Source organism: Ursus americanus, chromosome 3 (genome assembly GCF_024610735.1).
Source record: "Ursus americanus isolate L20-20 chromosome 3, mUrsAme1.1.p, whole genome shotgun sequence".
NCBI classification, from domain to species: domain Eukaryota; kingdom Metazoa; phylum Chordata; class Mammalia; order Carnivora; family Ursidae; genus Ursus; species Ursus americanus.
The window spans coordinates 54,492,937-54,513,694 of record NC_142129.1 but is presented as its reverse complement, the minus strand read 5'-3'; the positions used below and the strand labels follow the sequence as shown (position 1 = coordinate 54,513,694).

At 34.9% G+C, this 20,758-nt stretch overlaps 1 protein-coding gene across 6 annotated transcripts in view; it reads left to right on the top strand.

Moving 5' to 3' along the window:
- The window catches only part of HDAC9 (histone deacetylase 9), a 726,671-nt gene extending 709,275 nt beyond the window's left edge, over window positions 1-17,396 (top strand). For all 6 annotated transcript variants that reach the window (XM_045793088.2, XM_087860991.1, XM_045793089.2 and 3 more), the window contains one exon: window positions 11,222-17,396. In XM_045793088.2, the coding sequence (XP_045649044.2) occupies window positions 11,222-11,261 (40 nt within the window). In that variant the 3' untranslated portion in view covers window positions 11,262-17,396. The remainder of the gene's footprint in view (window positions 1-11,221) is intronic.
- Window positions 17,397-20,758: the final 3,362 nt, after the last annotated feature.

Sequence of the window (20,758 nt, the reverse complement as noted above, 5' to 3'; positions counted from 1 at the left end):
TTTTTCCAAAGACCCATACTCGTGTTCACATCATGCCTCTTGGCACATTATCCCCCCACCCCCACCCCATTTGGAATACTTATCTTCCTTTTCCTCCCACTGAGCCTACCTGGCCTCTCCATTGTCTTCCATTTTTCCTTTAGATCTCAGATCAAATATCACTTCCTCTTCTTGGAGAATGTTCACTGACCATCAATCCCAAAAGAAGATCAGATACCCCTGTTATATTTTTTATGTCTCCTCTATATTTCTAATACTTAGAACAGAGCAAGGGTGTATAACAGACACTCAGTCTATTATTGTTTGAGTCAGTGAAAAATTCAGGAACATGGGGAAGGTCAGAACAGGTAGAGATATGGAACTTTGGAGGCTATGGGAAGGTAAACTATGACAGCCATTCTGGAAAGCAATTTAATACCATTTACTATACACGAAACATACGACCTGGTAATCCTGCTCCTGTGGTATATACTGAAGACTTTCTGACCCAGGATCATTAAAGTACATGTACTAGGAAGTTCACTATAGCTTATTCATGGTGGGTAGACAGAGGGAGTCAAACCTGGGGTCCATTGTTGAGAGAATGAGTAGTTAAAATGTGGCAGATGTATACCATGGAGATGCCATGTACTTCTTAGCAGCTACAGACTAGGTAAACATAACTGCATTGATAGATTTAATAAATACAATACTGAGTGAGAAAATTAAGCAGGATATATGTATATATACATATATATGTATATATATGTATATGTATATATATATTTATATATATATATAAAACGTACATAAAATAAAAATATATTCCCACAAAACAATAATTTAAAGCTCTGAAGTACACCTTACCAACAACATAATGTACATAGCATTAGATTGCTTGCCTTGGAAGAGGAAGAGAAAGTAAGATATTAAAGAGATTAAATTAAATCAATAAACAAGAGCTAATATGTCTCACTAAATAACATTATTAATATAAATAAAGAAATACTGTTTCAAAAATCATAAGAAATGAAATACGTTTAAGGAAATGTACAAGAATTTAAGGAAAATACAAGAATTTAATTTTATGCTATTTATTTTCTCAAGTTAAATTCTTTACTTTCTGCTTTATATTTTTGTAAGTTTCCTTAACCTGTGATTGCTGGACTGAATAGATCCTTTTCTTAAATTTTTGTCCTTTATTGAGAAAATGATCAGTGTTCACTCTAAAATTGGCTTACGGTAATAGAAGTTTATGTCTTTCAATTAGCTAAACTATTGAACTAAAATTTATCTTTGGAGGTTTTATTTTATATGTATTCCTGACCTTACTGTGTCTCCATCTTACCTAATTACAAATGAAGTTAAATTCAAAAATGTAAAAATTGCATCTCTTCCCTTTCCCCATCTCTTTCCACAACTGTGTTTTTATTAAACAAGGTAAACTTGGTGTGTGTACATAGATGATGGAAGTGGGAAGCTCCCACATTTCCAGAGCATTGCTTCTCAGTCTTTCACCAAAACATCCATTAAAAGGTCATTCCTCACCTGTTGACTTTCTAAGTGTTTCATGAAGATGGTTTCTTTAAAAAATGATCTTTTATAAACATATAAAAACAGTTACCTAGGAATAGGAAGTGAGTAAAGATAGTACCACCTCCACTGAAAGCTATGAAACTGTAAATCATCACAGTGGCAGGTATAAATAAAACAATTCTTCTATAGTTGTTCAACACTTTACAGTATATAAAGCACGGTCTCTTAAATTACCTCATTCAGTTAAGCCTGAGGGCAGGTCAGGAACTATTTCAATTTTAAAGAGAAAATTGAGAATCTAGAAGTGTTGACTTGCTCAAAGTTAAATTTTAGAAAGTGGCAGAGCTGGGACTTAAACACGGAGCATCTACCTTGAAATCCAGAAGATTCTCCAACTTGCTCTGCTACTAACAATATTTCTATGCAGTAAGACACCGAGAGAATTGGTCAGTTATGTGGATGTGTATTTGATTCAGTAGAAGGTGGAGATCAGTAAGTAGACTATTTTTTAAAAAGTGGTTAGTATGAAATGATATTGAAGGGAGAAAAGGGAAGAGAAGCATCTGATGGGAAGTTTTATATTGCACTTGAAAGTCCTCATGTTTCAACAGAAAAGGATCCATTTTGGCCAGTAAGTATGGGTTGCACAGTAGATACCCTGCTCATGTCCTCAGAGCCCAGGCTGGATATATATACATCTGGATAATGTACAGATCCTCCACCAAGGGTAGATATGTATTACGACCTCTGGGACATTTTCTTTACACACTGTTGTCTCTGAAATTCCAGCCACAGCTGGGTGTGGGAGAAAAGATAATCTTGCTGTTACTTTGGGTTAGAAATAGGAACGTGCAGGTCGGGGGAGTGACGTCATTAAGATGGGAGAGCAGAGACCTGAGCTTTAGTACCCCAACAGAGATCAATAACTGGACATCTATCCATGAACAAAAACAGCTCTGGGAGAGCTCAGCAGTCAACTCAAGAAACTTTAGCAACAGAGTGGAACAAAACAACAGAATAACTGTCCAAAAAGGGAAGGAAGAACAGCTTCATTTTGCCTGAGTCATCCCATCCTCCAGGCTGAGACTACTCAGCACCAAGAGGGCTTGAGCTAGAAAGAGTTCCCCTTGCTGGGGAAGGAAGAGCAGGGTGACTGACCAGCATCCCCAGCCTTTTGGGACACTGCAGGAAAAACCGACTTTGGTTTCACCCCACCCAAAAAACTGGCAAAGCTGAGATATATGGAGATGGCTAGGAACAAAGAAGAAGGGTGGGGGCTACCAGTATCAGATATACAATGGGAGTGATCATGGTTTCCAGTGATATGCTCTGCAAGGACCCCAACTGATGAAGAAACCAATGTCCAAAACAGCTGCTTCAGAACCCCTGAAGATTTTTCCACTGAGGATTTTACCCCACAGGTTTTCATCATGCTCACCAGTTGCCCAAGTCTTTCCCCATTTCCTCCCTCTGCCACCCATGCCTCTGCAGCCTGGGATTTATACCAGAAGCCAGCTCCAGCTTCTGTGGCTACATCAGTGCAAGATGCCAACCTTGACTCTGCCACTGACCCACCACCATGCATACACTCAGGGCTAGGCCTTCCTGCTATGCACCTGCACATGCTGGCCTGATTCCCATCACCAGCCTCCACTGCCATGTACGCACACATGGCAAGACTCTGCAGCCATGGGAGTCCATGCTGACAGTCAAGGCCCCCACAACTGCCACGGGACAGGATTCAGCCCTGTCTTCTGTCACTGGCCTGATCTGCTGAGCCCATGTGCAGCTAGTCCCTCCAACTATGCACCTGCACACCCCTGGCCAACTCACATCACTAGCCTCAACGCTTTGCCCATATGTGTGGTGAGGCCCTTCAGCCACAGGAGCATACTCCAAAAATCAAGGCCCACATCTAGCCCCGACTCCTGTCACTAGCCTGCACCACTGGGCTGAACTGCATCTAGTCCCTTCAGCTATGTACCTGCACCCCACCAGCCTGAGTTCCAACACTGGCTTCCACAGCTGTACGCCCCCGGGAAGGCTTGCAGTCACAGGAGTATATGCCAAGACCCAGTGCCCTTGCAGCCAAGTGTGTACACCACCAGCTCTAGCCACCACAGTGGCATGTCCTGGTCCCTAGGTGCTGTACTTGAAGAAGATAGGACTCCAAAATCCCTTGCAGTCACTCCAGCATCTCCCCACCTGCCCTGCCATAATAGTGCTCACCAAAGACTACATAGCTGTCAGTGTTGTGGACCTGAGATGCCTAAGCCAACCAAATATCATGCCCTCCTGCCCCAGACACAGAGCCACAAGAATCACAAAGAATCAGGGAAACCTGACACCACCAAAGGAATGGAGTAAACTTCTAGTAACTGACCCAAGGAAATGGAGATACATGAATTGCCTGAAAAATAATTAGAAATAATTGTTTTAAAGGTATTCAGACAGTTACAAGAGAACACAAACAATTCAACAAAAATCAGAAAAACGATAAAAGAACAAAATGAGAAATTCAACAAAGAGACAGAAAACAGTCAAACAGAAAGCCAAACAGAAAGTTTGGAGCTGAAGAATACAATAATTGAACTAAAGAATTCAGTACAGAGCTCAACATGAGACTGAATCAAGCAGAAAAAAGAATCAATGAAGTCAAAGACAGATAATTTGAAATTATTCAGTCAGAGGAATAAAAAGTAAAAAATGAATTAAAAGGAATGAAGAAATCTTAAGGGATTTATGTGACATCATTAAGACAATCTGTGAATTATTGGAGTCCCAGGAGGAGAAGGTGACAGAAAATTTATTTAAAGTAATAGTGGCTGGACATCCCAAACCTGAGGAAAGATTTAAATACCAAGCTTATGAAGCTAATAGGTCAGCTCAAAATTCCAATCAAAATGATCTTAATAAAATAATAATAAAACTGTCTAAATCAAAGACAGAGAAATTTAAAAGTATCGAGAGGAAAAAATATATATCTCATACCAAGGAACTCTCATAAGATCATCAGTAGATTTCTACGCAAAAATCTTGCAAGCGAGGAGAGAGTACAATGATATATTCAAAATGCTGAAATTAAAAACCTGCCAACCAGAATAGTTTACTTAGCAAAGTTGTCCTTCAGAAATGAGATAAAAATTTTCCAAACAAACAGAAGCTGAGTTAGTTCATCACCACAACACCTGCCTTACAAGAAATGCTGAAAGAGTTCCATAAGCTGAAAAGAAAGGATGATAATGAATAACATGAAAAAGACTTAGAGTGGCTAAATGTTTTTAAACAAACAAGACCCATCTATATGCTGCCCATCTATATGCTGGACACACAGAGGCTCAAAGTGAAAGGACGGAAACCAAAATAGAGCAGGAGTAGTTATATCAGAAAAATTAGACTTTGAGTCTTAAACTGTAACAAAGTCATTATATAGTGATAAAGAGATCAGCTTATCAAGAGAATACAAGTATAGTTACATATGCATCCAACATCATAACACCTAAATATATTTAGCAAATACTAATAGATCTGAAGGGAGTAATACACAACAATACGATAATAGGAGATTTCAGTACCCCACTTTCTACAATGGATACATCTTCCAGACAGAAAATCAGTAAAACATCAAACTTGATCTATACTTTAGAACAAATGGATCTAACAGACATATACAGAACATTGCATTCAACAGCAGGAGAATATACATTTTGCTCAAATGCACATGGAACATTCTCCAGGACAAAGCACGTTGTGTCATGAAACAAGGCTTAGCAAATTTTAAAAAACTGAAAATATACCAAGTATCTTTTCTGACCACAATGGTATGAAATTCAGAACCAATAACAGTAGGAAAACTGGAAAATCCACAAAAATGTGTAAATTAACACACTTTTGAACAACTAATGGATCAAGGATGGAATCAAAAGAAAAAAATATCTTGAAACAAATATCTTGAAACAAACAAAAATGGAAACACAATATAACAAATTTATGGGATAAAGCAAAAACAGTGTTAAGAGGCAAATTTATAGCAATAAATAATAAATAAATAAACTCAAACAACCTAACATTACATTTTAAAGAACTTCTAGGAAAAGATCAAACTAAGACCAAAATTAGCAGAAAAAAAGAGATGACAAAAATCAGAAATAATCAACAGAAATAAATGAAATAAAGAATAGGAAAACAACAGAAAAGATCAACAAAATTGAGGGTTTTTTTTTTTTAAATAAAAAATTGGCAAACCTTTAGCTAGACTTACCAAGGAAGAAAGAGGACTCTCAGCCCTCCTACATTGTTGGTGGGAATGCAAGTTGGTACAGCCACTCTGGAAAACAGTGTGGAGGTCCCTTAAAAAGTTAAAATTGAGCTACCCTATGACCCAGCCATTGCACTACTGGGTGTTTACCCCAAAGTTACAGACGTAGTGAAGAGAAGGGCCATATGCACCCCAATGTTCATAGCAGCATTGTCCACAATAGCTAAATCGTGGAAGGAACCGAGATGCCCTTCAACAGATGACTGGATTAAGAAGTTGTGGTCCATATATACAATGGAATATTACTCAGCTATCAGAAAGAACGAATTCTCAACATTTGTTGCAACATGGACGGCACTGGAGGAGATAATGCTAAGTGAAATAAGTCAAGCAGAGAAAGACAAATATCATATGATTTCTCTCATCTATGGAACATAAGAACTAGGATAATCGGTAGGGGAAGAAAGGGATAAAGAAAGGGGGGGTAATCAGAAGGGGGAATGAAACGTGAGAGACTATGGACTATGAGAAACAAACTGAGGGCTTCAGAGGGGAGGAGGATGGGGGAATGGGATAGACCAGTGATGGGTAGTAAGGAGGGCACGTATTGCATGGTGCACTGGGTGTTATACGCAACTAATGTATCATCGAACTTTACATTGGAAACCGGGGATGTACTGTATGGTGACTAACAGAATATAATAAAAAATCATTAAAAAAAAAAAAGAAAGAGGACTCTCAAATAATGAAATTATGAATGAAAGAGGGTACATTACAACTAATACCATAGAAATACAAGTGTCATAAGACTCCTATGAACAGTTATATGCCAACAAATTGGATAACCTACAAGAAATTGATAAATTCCTAGAAATGTACAACATTCCAAGACTGAATCATGAAGAACTAGAAAATCTGTTCTGAACAGACCAATAATGAGTAAGTAGATTGAATCTGTAATCAAAAACCTCTCAACAAAGAAAATTCAGTCCCAGATAGTTTCACTGGTGAATCCTTCTAAACATTTAAAGAAAAATTAATAGCAATTCTTCTCAAACATGCCCAAAATATTGAAGAGGAGGGAACACTCTCAAACTTATTTTAATGTAGCCCACATTACCTCATTCCCACAGTCAGATACTACAAGGATTCTACAAGAAAAGAAAATTACAAGCCAATACCCCTAATGAGCATTGATGCAAAAATCCTCAACAAAATATTAAGTGCTTTCAACTACAATTTAAAGAATAATTCAACATCATCAAGTGGGATTTATCCCTGGGATGGTTCAATGTGTACAAATCAATCCCTGCGATACACCACATTACTAGAATGAAAGATAAAAAGCACATGATCCTCTCAATAACGTCTGAAAAAGCAACTGACAACATTTAACATCTTTCATAATAAAAACTCTTAAGAAATTAGGTATAGAAGGAACATACCTCAACATAATAAAGGCCATATATGACGTGCCCAAAGCTAACATCATACTCAACAGTAAAAAGTTGAATACTGTCCCTCTAAGATCAGAAACAAGACAAGGGTACCTGCTCTCACTACTCCTATTCAGCACAGTACTAGAAGTCCTACCCAGAGCTCTTAGGTGAGAAAAAGAAAAAAAAGGCATCCAAACAAGAAAGGAAGAAGTAAAATTTTCTCAGTTTGCTAATGACAATCCTAGAGACTCCACCAAAAAAACTGTTAAAACTAATAAGCCAATTCACTAAAGTTTCAGAATACAAAATAAGATCTATATACCAAAAAGAAGATTCTAATGAAAGAAATTGAAAAAGACACAGAGAAGATTTAATGATGGTGATGTGTCCATACTACCCAGAGTCATCTATAGAGTCATTGCAGTTCCTCTCAGAATTCCAATGGCATATTCCACAAAAATAATTTTTAAAAAATCCTAAAATTCATATGGAATTTTAAAAGACCCTGAACAGCTAAAGCAATCTTGAAAAAGAACAATGGCATCCCACATCCTGAGTTAAAACTATATTATAAAGCTACAGTAATCAAAACAGTATGGCACTGTCATAAAAGTAGACACATAGACCAATGAAACAGAACTGACAGCCCAGAAATAAACCCTCACATATATCATCAACTAATACCTACCAAGGGAGGCAAGGATTTTCAATGGGGAAACAATAATCTCTTTAATAAATGTTATTGAGAAAACTGGACATTCACATGCAAAGAATGAAGTTGGACTGTATCTTACACCACTCACAAAAATTAACTCAAAATGGGCTGAACACTTAACTCTAAGACCTGAAACTATAAACATAGTTATAGTTTAGAGGAAAACACAGGGGGAAAGCTCTTGATTTTGGTCTTTTGCCATATTTTGGATATGACAAAAAGAAGACAAAGCAACAAAAGCAAAAATAAATGTGTAACTACATCAACCTAAGAGCTTCTGTACACCAAAAGAAACAATCAACAAAATGAAAAGACAACCTATGAAATAGAAAATATTTGCAAACCATGTATGTATGTGATATATATTTGTAAACCATGATATGTATATAAGGGGTTGATATTCAAAATATATATGGAACTCATACAATTCAATAGCAAAAAATAATAATTTGATTAAAAAATGGACAAAGGACCAGAACAGATATTTTTCTAAAGAAGACATACAGATGGCCAACAGGTATATGAAAAGATGTTCAGTCTCCCTAATCAGTAAGGAAATGCAAATTAAAACCACAATGAGACACTACTTTACATTAGTTAAAATGGCTAGCATAAAAAAGACAAGAGATAACAAATGTTAGTGATGGAGGTTCCTCAAGAAATTAAAAGTAAAACTCCAGTGTGATACAGTAGTCTGCCTTCTGGGTATATATCCAAAGGAACTAAAATCACTATCTTGAAGAGTTATCTGCACTCTCATGTTCATTGCGTAACTCACTATAGCCAAGACAAGGAAACAACCTAAACACCTGTCTCCACTGATGGATGAATGGATGAAGAAAATGTGGTATAAACTTACAGTGGAATATTATTCAGCCATAAAAGAAGATTCAGCATGGGTGAACCTGAGGGCATTATGCTAAGTGACATAAGGCAGACAGAGAAAGACAAATATTTACCTGTATGATCTCACTTATATGTGAAATCTAAAAACATTGACCTCGGTATGTATATAAGGTGATGGATGTTAACTAAATCTATTATGATAGTCATTTCACAATATATGTAAATCAAACCACCTTAAACTTATACAATGATATTTGTCAATTATTTCTCAATAAAACTGCAAAAGGCCCATGTTAAACTTAAGAAACAGAATAGACTGATAGTTACCAGGAGCTGGGAGTGGGGAAAATAGAAAAAAAAGGATACAAACTTTCAGTTATAAGATGAATAAATTCCAGGGATCTAATGTAAGACAAGGTGACTATAGTTAACAGTACTGTATTGTATGCATGAAAGTTGCTATGAGATTAAATCTTGAAGGTTCTTACCATAACAACAACAACAAAATGGTACTTAGGAGAAGGATGTGTTTTTGTGGTAAACATTTTCCAATATATATGTGTATCAAATCATCACATTGTACACCTTAAATTTATATAATGTTGAATGTCAGTTGGATCTCAAAGCTGGAAAAAATTAGGAAAACTCAGTCTCCAATAGAGTACCTAGTTTGAGGATTCTACACCTGTATTATCCACATCTTCTTAGATGTAAATAAGTTTGCATGTTACATATGAATTAGCTACTTAAATGTTTTCTTTAAGAATTTTCTTCTCAGAATGCTGATAATTTTAGTTTGGAAATATTTTAATAGAGTATGAGTCATTTAAGTAGCTTTTATCCTATATAGCAACTCTAAACACTTTCTCACAGCCTCCTTATACTCTTGGAGTATACTCTTGGTCAGGCTATAACTTCCTAAGAAATGATTTTTTTTTTTTTTTTGGTACTCCACATAGACTCATTTGGAACTCCCTTTTGGGTAATGTTAAATTAATGAATAACTGATATTTCTCATTCTTTAGAGGGTGCATTAAAATCCTTTTTATTACCATCTCATTGATAAAAACTTTATTTCAATATTTTAAATTTATTATAAAAACGATAAGTTAAAATGGCAACTACTTATAGATGCATAGAAATCTTGGCTTTTTTTCCTTATAAATCTATAAACAAACATAGCTTAATAGTCTTCATAAACAGCTGTGTTTTAAACATGGGCATTTTTTCTAATATGAAAGTAACTCATTATAGAATACTGGCAAGTATAAACTGTATGAAAAAGAAAATGAAAACCACCTATCTATTATTCCACCACCCAAAGAGAACCATCATCCAAATATTGTGTTTCCTTAGTTTCCTGTGGTAGCATAGGCATAACTCTGTATCTTTCTGCCATTCACACAATTTTATGTATGTTAGATGACAAAGGGACAAATCCAAAATATTAAATAAGTAATGTCTCATAGTGTTTATTATTTACAAGTCAATTTCATCTACTTTTTTTTTTTTTAAACCTTCACTAATTCTGTTAGGAACATTTTTTTCCCACGGTTTTGAACCTGAAGCCACCACTTCACAGAAGTATAGTTACAACATTAGCAATTGCAACATTAGCAAATCCTAGAGCTCAGATTCAAACTCAATTCGCTCGGCATCTCAAATCCCAGTTTTTTTCCCTCAGCGTTTTCCCTCAACAATCCAACTACTTCATGTATTTGGATTTCTGCTACAGTCTGTCCCTTTGACTAAATTAAAAATCATTCTAAAAGTTTGCCTTAAAACACCCTCAGAGTGTTACTAAATTAAGTTTAAATATCAAGTATAAATTTTCAAGCAATTAGTTTTGGTTTTGCCTGAGCAGAACACCCCACAGATGATGTCGAATAAAAACTATTTACACACTACCATGGAGCATTTCTTGTAAAACCGTTGGGTCTGTAGCAGCGATTTGCTAATCAAATTCAGAATTTGATTTGAAATGCCTCCGGCAGGCAGCCAATCCAGTTATGAAAGAACAGAAGCAAAAACTAGAGCCCTGGTGAGTCTCCTCCAGAAGCGAGCTGGGTGCTTTGCTCTCATTAGCAAACTGGTTCCATAGGAAATCTTTGTGATTGCTCCTAAAATAAAATAATGTAGTTAATTTTTTCAATAAATTATTGGACTATACTAGACACAAAACATGTACATTTCAGAATCTAGAATCATAAAATATTTTGACATGTTTTAATATAAACAGGAACATTTCCAATGATTGCTTGGATCTAAAATGTTTTTCCACTTGACATTTGTTTATACTTCCTAGGAAAGAAACTCTATTTATGGATAACTGAATAACACAAATAAACATCAGAGAGAGCTGAAAAATCAGCTTTGATTATGCATGAAAATCTACAATGTCATTGTGTACTCTTATGCCGTATTCTGATTGCCTGTTTATTTTTACAGAACTGCTGGTGAGCCTATGGAAGAGGAGCCAGCCTTGTGAAGTGCCAAGCCCCCCCCACCCCCATATTTCCTGTGTGTGACATCATTGTGTATCCCCCCACCCAGCACCCTCAGACATGTCTTGTCTGCTGCCTGGGTGGCACAGATTCGATGTAACATAAACACTGGGCACAAAATTCTGAACAGCAGCTTCACTTGTTCTTTGGATGGACTTGAAAGGGCATTAAAGATTCCTAAAACGTAACCGCTGTGATTCTAAAGTTACAGTAAACCACGTTTGGAAGAAACTGCTTCCAGCATACTTTTAATATGCTGGGTGACCCACTCCCAGGCCCAAAGTATGAACTAATAACATCCAGTACAGCATTAGATACTATTAATTATTATGGATGCTATGACAGCCAGTGAAATTTTGGGCAAAACCTGAGAAATACTCATTCCTGACATTCTGATCAGTTTCTTATTGGGTAATTTTTGTCAGTCTTAAATTGTTTACAGGATTTGCTTTCAGCTATGAACGGATAGCAGTTCCTGACATATTGCAAGGGGTTGTTTTGTTTTGTTTTGTTTGTTTTTTGCCCTTGTTTTAACACATGGTTCAACTGTTGCTAGTAAGAGTTCAAGATGGAGTAACTGGGGTGAGGCTTTTTTCAATAGAATAAACCATGCTGTATCTCAAAGTCCAAATGCCAAAGGAACCTCACATACTCTATGTAATGGTGCAATATTTTATGTCACATTTTTTGAGAAAAATAACTCTATTTCCCTAACATCCCTCTGTGTATTCTCACACATGGGAGATTTGCAATTGTATTTGAGGATGAGGTCTCCCATCCCCCTCATACATCCCTTGTTCTGATGATAGTAGTTTCAAGCATATGTTCCACAGAGGATGGTCTTAATTTTTTCCAAGTCTATCAAGAACTAGAACTTTTCATCTTCTTTCCTCCATCACATCTTTTCTTCTTACCTTTCATCCTTCCTTCCTTCCTTATAGAAAAGCTAAAGATTACCCACAATCTCCCCAATACTCAGGAGCTTTGAGTATTCCGTTTATTTATTTTTTTAACTTTTCAGGTTAACACAGTTGCTTGGCATGATGTGTTCTTTTAGCTGTGACACCATTGAAGTGAAGCAGTATCACTGAATTTTCTAGATCTTCAAAATGTGTTAATGAAGGCATTGCCTATTTGAAGTCACCTTGAATTGTGTTAACCTTGAAGTTGTGCCTTCCTGTGGAAAACACACACACACACACACAAATTTAACCTTTACACATGTTGCCTTAATGTCAGAGGCTAAAAATAAAGGACATTTATTTCTGAGATTAAAAGCAATTTACTAAATATAGTAGGTTATGCCCCTACCTCCCAAAATTTTATTTCAATGTATAACTCAAACACCTAAAGACATTGATGTAGAATACCTCGCAGTATTTAATATCCGACAATGCTTTTGAAAGAGTTGATGTTTCTTTTTATATATTTTCCTAACTCAAAGGATATATTAAAGCCATAAGTGAAGATTGTCATGCTTTTATTCAGAAATCTGAAAGAAACCTTAATTAAAACAAGGTTTTAGGGAAGGCCATGATATGAAAGATACAGAACAATATGGTTTTAGTTAAAGAGGACTCTAACCTGTAAATCAAAGATGAAAGATCTCACTCAAGTAGAATTATATAACTCCCTTTTGTTATACAGTCAGACCATATTTTTCATGCATTTGGTTTTTTTAGGATTACAATTTTAATTTTAAAGACTTTTATTACATATACAAAAATGGCTCAATACTTGGTTTAACATCTTAGAAATTTGAGACACCCTTTGAAATAGGAAGTCTGAAATGGAATGTAACTCAGTATTAGGTAAAAATTAGTTTTATTGCATAAAGGTCAATCTAGATTCACAATAGTAATGAATTTTTGCAAAAAATTAATATTTTCAGAGAAATTCATGCCAATCATATTTGCTAGCTCTTGCTATTTTCTGTAATTGCTTGAGGAGATTTACTTACAGAAAACCAAATAGTGGAGCCACAGGGGGAAACACACACACACACACACACACACACCCGTTAACAAGGAAAGTTATATCATATTTTAATTGGAAATGTAATTGTGACTTTTTAAAATCAACTTCATAGTAACAGATCTCTCTTATTACTTTCCATCCTCCCAGATATTTTTTAGATGTTGAATAAGAAAATGAAACAGTATAGTGCAAGCATACTAATTTACTGAAGTTTCCTATAATAATTTTGCCACATACTTACTATACACAGCCATCAAACCGATAAAGTCAAATCACTAGTCGAATCGCCATCGTCATTTAGATTTGAAACATGACACAAATAATGAGTTAATCATACATCCTCCCATGTGATACTGTACCCAATTGGTTGCAGTTAGGGTCTTTAGGATGCACGGAGAGGCAGATAAACTATGGAGAGGATTAATCACAGCTGAATGTAGTTGTAAGAACAGAATGCCAGTGCTTTTTGATTATACCATTACAAGCTGTAGTATAGCCCTCAGGGACAGAATGGAGGCTTTTGGAGAATATCAACGCTTCTTTTGAAATAGACCAGCACTTTTTAAGAGGGTGGTTTCACTTCGTAATAGTTTTCTTCACTTATACATTTAATTTTTATTGCTCATATTAGTAAGGGGTTATTAGAACTCTTCTCTAAACACTATCAATAATATGTCTTTCGGATCCATACTTTGAAGGTTAAATACATAAGCTTTCTCACAATCTCATGCTCATAACATGATGAATAAAAATGATGACTTTTTTTAAAGCAGTTAGTAAACAATCCTAGGGCTTTAATAAGTTTTGATAATAAGTACAAAAAAAATTAATTTTCTCAATTATATAGTACAATCCAGGGTTACATATAAAATTGAAAAACACAATTTTATTAGGATAATAAGTAAAATGGACTTCAAATGGTAATTGAGGCTATTTAATTATTGCTTAGTAAATAGGAAGAACATTTTGAGATGAGGTATTTTAAAATATTTTTAACAAATTTACAACATCGATATTAGAGATAGAAATCCACTTTTGGAAAAACAGAGATACTCATGAAAAACTATTACAAATCCCATTTCTATTACCAATCACAAGAATTGAAATCTTGCCTTCAGTTTTCACTATAACCCTCTGCAAAACTTTCACATACCTCTCACTAAGGATAGCAGAGGTATCTGGCTGGCTCAGATAGTAGAGTGTGCAACTCTTGATCTTGGGATTATAAATTCATGCCCCAACTGGATGTAGAGATTACTTAAAACCTTAAAAAAACAAAAACAAAAACATGGTGGATTTGAAAGCGCAATTTCAGAAACTATAGGGCGGGTCTCTCCTAATGGTTTAGTACTGTTTTATTTCCGAAGGTCATTCATAAAGCTTTGTGGATTTACTGGGTTTCCTCACAGACTCCATATGGAAGTAAAATAGAATGACCACGTAGAAGGTCTCCTGGGAGAAAATTTCTCTTCAATAAGCACTTTTATACTTATTTTTTATGCCAGCATCTATGTTTAAGATGGTTTATTTGAATATTTCTTAGTATTTTTCTTTTGAAGGTTTACACTCAGTTTGTCTCAGTGAAAGTATTAAATGTCTAATAGCCATAAAACAAACAAACCAAAGGTTTCTGTCTTAAAAGCAATTCATTCTGAGCTTGAAATAATCACTCTGTCCGAATTTGACATTGTCATTTCTAGCAGCATCTAAACATTCTTTTCCTGCTTCGGGAATGAAATCACTTGACTTGCTGAGAAAATAATAAAGGAAAAAAAAAAAGAAGTAGGAAACAACACCTGTTCAACTATTCCATGAAGAGGGCATTTTCACCTCCAAAAGAAATGAAAACCAGATGATCTAAGCTAAGAAATGGAGGCATTTTATTGTTGTGTTCAAAACTGATCATCAACATGGTCATGATCTTCATCAAATATCTCTTGTGTTCCCAGAGGACACAATTATGTTTTGGTCTCCAGCAGTATTTTACACTACTTACTGCCTTTTGAATGAAGTATTCTGAGTAATACATTACCTGAATCAACACCATCACTAAAATATGTAAATGCCTATGTGTGGCTTCTTTTCCCAGTCATATTTACGTTGAAAATCATAGCCCTTGCCTCCTTGCTTTTACTCCACCAAATGCTTCATGAAACAAAACATGCTTGTCATGTGGACCAGAGTATAAATTTTTTAGACTGAACATGGTATACTCATACAGGACTCTAGAACTTGATTTCTCCAAATCAGCTGCAGTCTATTTTTTTGGGAAATACATGGCTGGTTTTATATAATGGTTTATCCAACAACTGAGTCATAATATGCTGGAAATAGCTGGGTCAGACAATTGATACTTAGACTATTGATCTGGGGCGTTTTGGACTTGATCTCAATGATAGAGTAATAGGGGTGTAACAATTTCTCAAACCGTCTTAATTCTCAAACTGGAACTTTTAGCAAATACGTGGTGAATTCACCATACAGTGCCAGTCTTTCCAACCAATAACTTCCTTTCCACCTTTCTCTCCTTCCCTTGTCCAACTGCCAATACCAAATTGCCATATCTAAACTATCAGAGTAGTTTCTTAAATCTCTATATTTCCTAAGTAGAAACAACCTTGGCAACTTATTTTCTGAACACTACTAGGTATGCTTCGATTCATGCCAATTTATATAAACTCTAGGATACTCTTTATCTTCCTTTTGATCTCTTCCTTTTCCAAGAACCACTTGACCTTTTTTACGATTCTTATTTTAAAAGATAGATCCAGTTATTGTCTTTTGGCCTACAGTTTTGGACCTGGTACTTTGTTTTATTAATACAGAATTTTTCTTTTGGTCTCAAATATAGTTTTCCACCATTCTTGGTCCTGCCTACTTGTGTTATACTAGTTATCACATAAGGAAGATTGTACATATACTTTTCTTCCCCTTTGGATGATGCCTTTGTGAGTCTAACTCAGAAGCATAAACTCTAACCTGAAGAAAAAGATGGCAGAAGAGTAATTTTAAATCAATATAACTTGGAAGTAAGATATTATTTCCAGACTATTCAAAGAAAATTGGAGTTCTTTTATTTTTCTGTTTGGGCCTTAGGCACATTAGAGGCAAATGTTGCAACATCAAATAAAATAAGGAGGGTCAAATGTTTTGTGGGACAATGTAGTCATGTCCTTTAGGCTTCGTTTCAATGCCCTTTCTTAGAGTTGGCATTTTATGACACTTGATATCTTGCAGCAATTTCAGGCTATTGCTTTTATTAACTTTAAAATTGAGTAGAAATGAAGTAATAAAACAACTTAGGAATTCTGAGATCTGAGGAGGAATCCCACTTTCTGGGGATGAAAAAATTGTTTTTAGGTAAAAATCTACGTATGCTTTTTCTAAATTTTAGGATTCTCAAACTTTTTCTGGATGAGCAGTGTCAGTGTCTCACTCCACAACAGCTGGGTTATATGAAATTGCCCTTTCAGTGATTGCTAGGCATAAGGAGCATTCTGTTACAAGTGAATGATCATTTTGTAGATTATAGCCTCATCAGTTTGTGTCATTTGAAAGCAAATATCCTGATATTTTTAAACAAGGTGGGCAGGGCAGGCAGGAAACCAATATTTATTACTCTCATGATTAAACACTTTAGACCAGGCTTGTTGATGTGTATGCCAATAATCTGGAGTTTCTGGCTTTGTGTCAAATTAAAATGTCTTTTCTATTGTGGTCTGATATCTGTTTCTGTAATAAGATCAGTTTGTTGTCCTCTGTGCACCAGTGGTTTTGCCCTTAATTTTTTTGGCTAGCATTCACCAAAATCTGTCATCCAGAGCTGCTGAGAAAAATACATGTTGCCAAACTTCTTTTCTTAAAATTGTGCTGCCAGTGATGTTTTCCCAGATGTGAAAAATGATTATCTAATAAAGGATTAATACCTAATAACAACACCATTGTTGAACATGCTCATGGAATGTTTACCTTCTTTCTGATTCCTTTTTTGTATTTGAAATTATTGAATGGATAATTCAATGGTGTGTTCCAAATTATTGTCAATGTTGTTAATGTTGTGATTCTTCTTCAAGAGGATGAAAGATCCGCCTTCGTCTTGTGTTTTCTACTGAATTAGATTTTCCTCTAGTCCTAGTGTGAATAAAAGCTGTTTGAAATAAAAGTGTTCTTATTTGTCTACCTCCTTGGTGTTCACCATTAGACTCTGAATACTAGATATTTGACAAGTATTTGTTGAATAAATAAAACATTAATTATAAATTACTGTGACATAAACTGCTCCACTTTCAAAAACTGAAAGGATTATTTGCAAAAACATCCCCTTTATAATGTGAGAATTAACAAAAGAAGAAAAAGTTGGTTAAGACAGAGTTGCTCTTTGAATGTAATGTGCCGGTCAGGATAAATAATAATAGCTAACACTGGTTAAGCCCAGACTCATGCCTGTTACTCTACTGTACTGAGCACTGTACCAGAATTATACTGTTCATCACATGACCCCTACAACATGTATCATTACTCCCATTTACAGATGCATGGAGCATGAAAAAGATTAACTCATGTACTTACCCATTGTTACAGATAGTAAGAGATAGGTTTAAATCCTTATCTACATCTGTCTAGCTCTAAAGTCTGTCCTCTCTCCAAATGGCATACATGATATGGCAAAGATGGCATACTAAAGGCATTTTTTAACTATAAAACTATGACTAACCTTCAGAATAGACTATATGCTCAGTCTCTGCTAACCTTATGATTTTATTAAATTATCATTTTCAATGGATTTGGTAATTGTGGCTAGGTTTGTACAGTAAGTACAAGTTACAAAACAGTTCTTTTTTTTCCCCCTTATTTCAACATCTTTCTTTAATCTAGCCTTTGGAATACATATTTCAAAAACTCTTGAAATCTATTCCAAGACCAATACTTACTTTTGTATTTTATAACCCCCTGCAATGTTTAACAGTCTAAAACATAACTGTTTCTAATGGACAATGGCTGGCATTCCTTCTGGGAAAAGATAGTAATATTTTGTCTAACAGAAAGTAAACTTGAGGTGGAGTGGGTGGGTAGAGTCGGTTTCAATGGTAAACACCTTTGGTTTAATCAGATTTATCAAATGGCAAATGTTACTTCATGGTTCTTTGTTTCTTTTAAGTTTCCATGGTGAAAAGAGAGCAATTGAAAATGTGGAGTATAAGTAAAAAATGAGAATGAGTGTATTATTTTTAAAAACTAGTTTATAGTTAAAAATAGAAGACTAAAAAATTTCTTCTACTACTTACACTTTTGGAATTATTTGACTCAAAGTACTTCCAAATATTGCAATTGCTCCTCAGCTTTGTAGTATCAATATCAATTATCATGGTTCTTGCAATTGACCATAAACGGATGATTCCCCACATATCCTAGTAAGTACTTTGGAAAAGACATAGTTGCTCTTTCAAATGTCATAAGAATAGGCGAACAAGATTCAGAGAAGGAGGTGAATGAATTCCCATTTTTAATATTTAAAAAGCTAGAGATATAATAAAGGAAAGATTGCATTTACCTTAGATCAAGTCAAATTGTTGAGTCCTTACTATATTTAGGAAAGGCACTATTAACTTCTTATTGAAAGCTTATATAGTAAGCTTGTAAAATTTTATACAATCCCACATACATTTTTTTGCTTTTTCCCCAAAAATAATCATTCCAAAAGACTAAGATTTAAAAACTTAAGATGTGATAAAGTAAATCAATTTAATGCTATAATAAAATTAATTTTTAATAATTATACATTTATGAAGATTTGATTAGATATGAAGACTTTATGTCCATTTTGAATGAGGTTTTCCCCTAAGAATCTGTATTTTTAGTGTGCTCTTTTTAATTTTTCTCCTTTGCTAAACATTTTATTTTAGTTGTTTATTTTTAAAATAAATATGTTAATAGTTATTAAACCCTTAATCTGGGCTCTCATTTAAATTTCAAAACACTCCCTTGGGAGGAATAATTTAATAGATAAGGAAATTGAGGCTTAACTGCCAGGAAAAAAGCCTTCTTTACTGCTATCCAAACGTTTATATTCAATGTAACCAGCATTCACTGAATGCCTACAATATGTCACATGTATTCAGTACTTGTTCTCATAATAGCATGGAGAATAACAAGAAAATTGGCAATATTACTGTATAAAAGAAATGAAAGTTTCGTGAGAACTCCCTCTTATATAGCTACAAAAGAAATACTACCAAAGAATAGATTTGGGTTTAGAATTGTGTGATTCTAAGGCTTTAAACAAAGTGTGACCTGTCTTTCTCCATCAAATTATGACATAAGGGCAGACACAGAATACGTAGGAGAAATATTTGTTCTCTAAATCACATATAATTACATTCACAGGAAGATTTGGGCAAAGATCTATCAAAAGAGTCGATATGATTTAGGTCATTTATTAATGTCCCTTTCATCCCTAATGCCTACCATCCCTAATGTCAACATTCAATTAAAAGTATATAACATTGAGAATTAGAAAGAGAAGATTATATTTGTAGAGACCCTAAAAAATCCCCTTGGGAATTGCTTTCTAAATTGTAAACATTTGCATTTTTGTCATTATTTCTTTTTTTTAAATTAGTTAATTATAATTTCTGTGCATCAAGTCCCAGATAATCATGTTCCTCAATAACCATTTCTGCCTTGTTTCATTTGCCCTCTAATGAAACATAATTTCCAACCTCTTTTACTTTTTAAAGCAGTGATCCTGATAAACGGTACTCTCATTTCTTTCATCAGACCCCAAATCCTGATAGGCTGTACCACTCTCATCAGACAGACTGTATTTATAGAGGGTCTCTGTGCCATTAAACTACACTGCCACTTTGAAGTTTGAATTTCCCCAGTTTAAAACTGAGCCCATACTTAACTAAATGCATTCTAACTTCTTTTTTTATGGTTATATGTATGTCTCTGTCAAGAACCAGCAATCCCACACAATCGAAAACACTGCTTTGCAATTAGTGAATATTAAAAAGGATTGCTCGATACAATGAAATAGCCCCTTCTTGTCACTACTCCTTTAAGCTCAATGGAAAGTGAATGGAAAAGTATATGGAGCCCCATACTATAAACTGTGTTATAAAATCACTGTCCTTTCCATTGAGATCAAGCCAAGTCAGGTATATAGAGCTTTAAGAAACAATATTAAAAGGAGCAAAGTATATAAATCTTGTTTACTCTCAAGCATGGTTGATGTATTCCCAGAGAAGAAAATGCAGAACTGGAAATCCAGACTTTTGGTCTCCAAACCCATTTCTACCATAAACTAGTTTGTGATATTGGGTAAATTCATTATCTTCTCATGGCCTTAATTTATTTTTTTCCTTTAATGCTTTGAAAGTTAAACATTACACTTCTGTTATTTTATGAAAATTGTATGTTATATTTCTATTATTTTAGTGGTTACTTATATTATTAAAATGCCCACTTGACTTAAGGTCACTTAGTCTTAATCATCCATCTC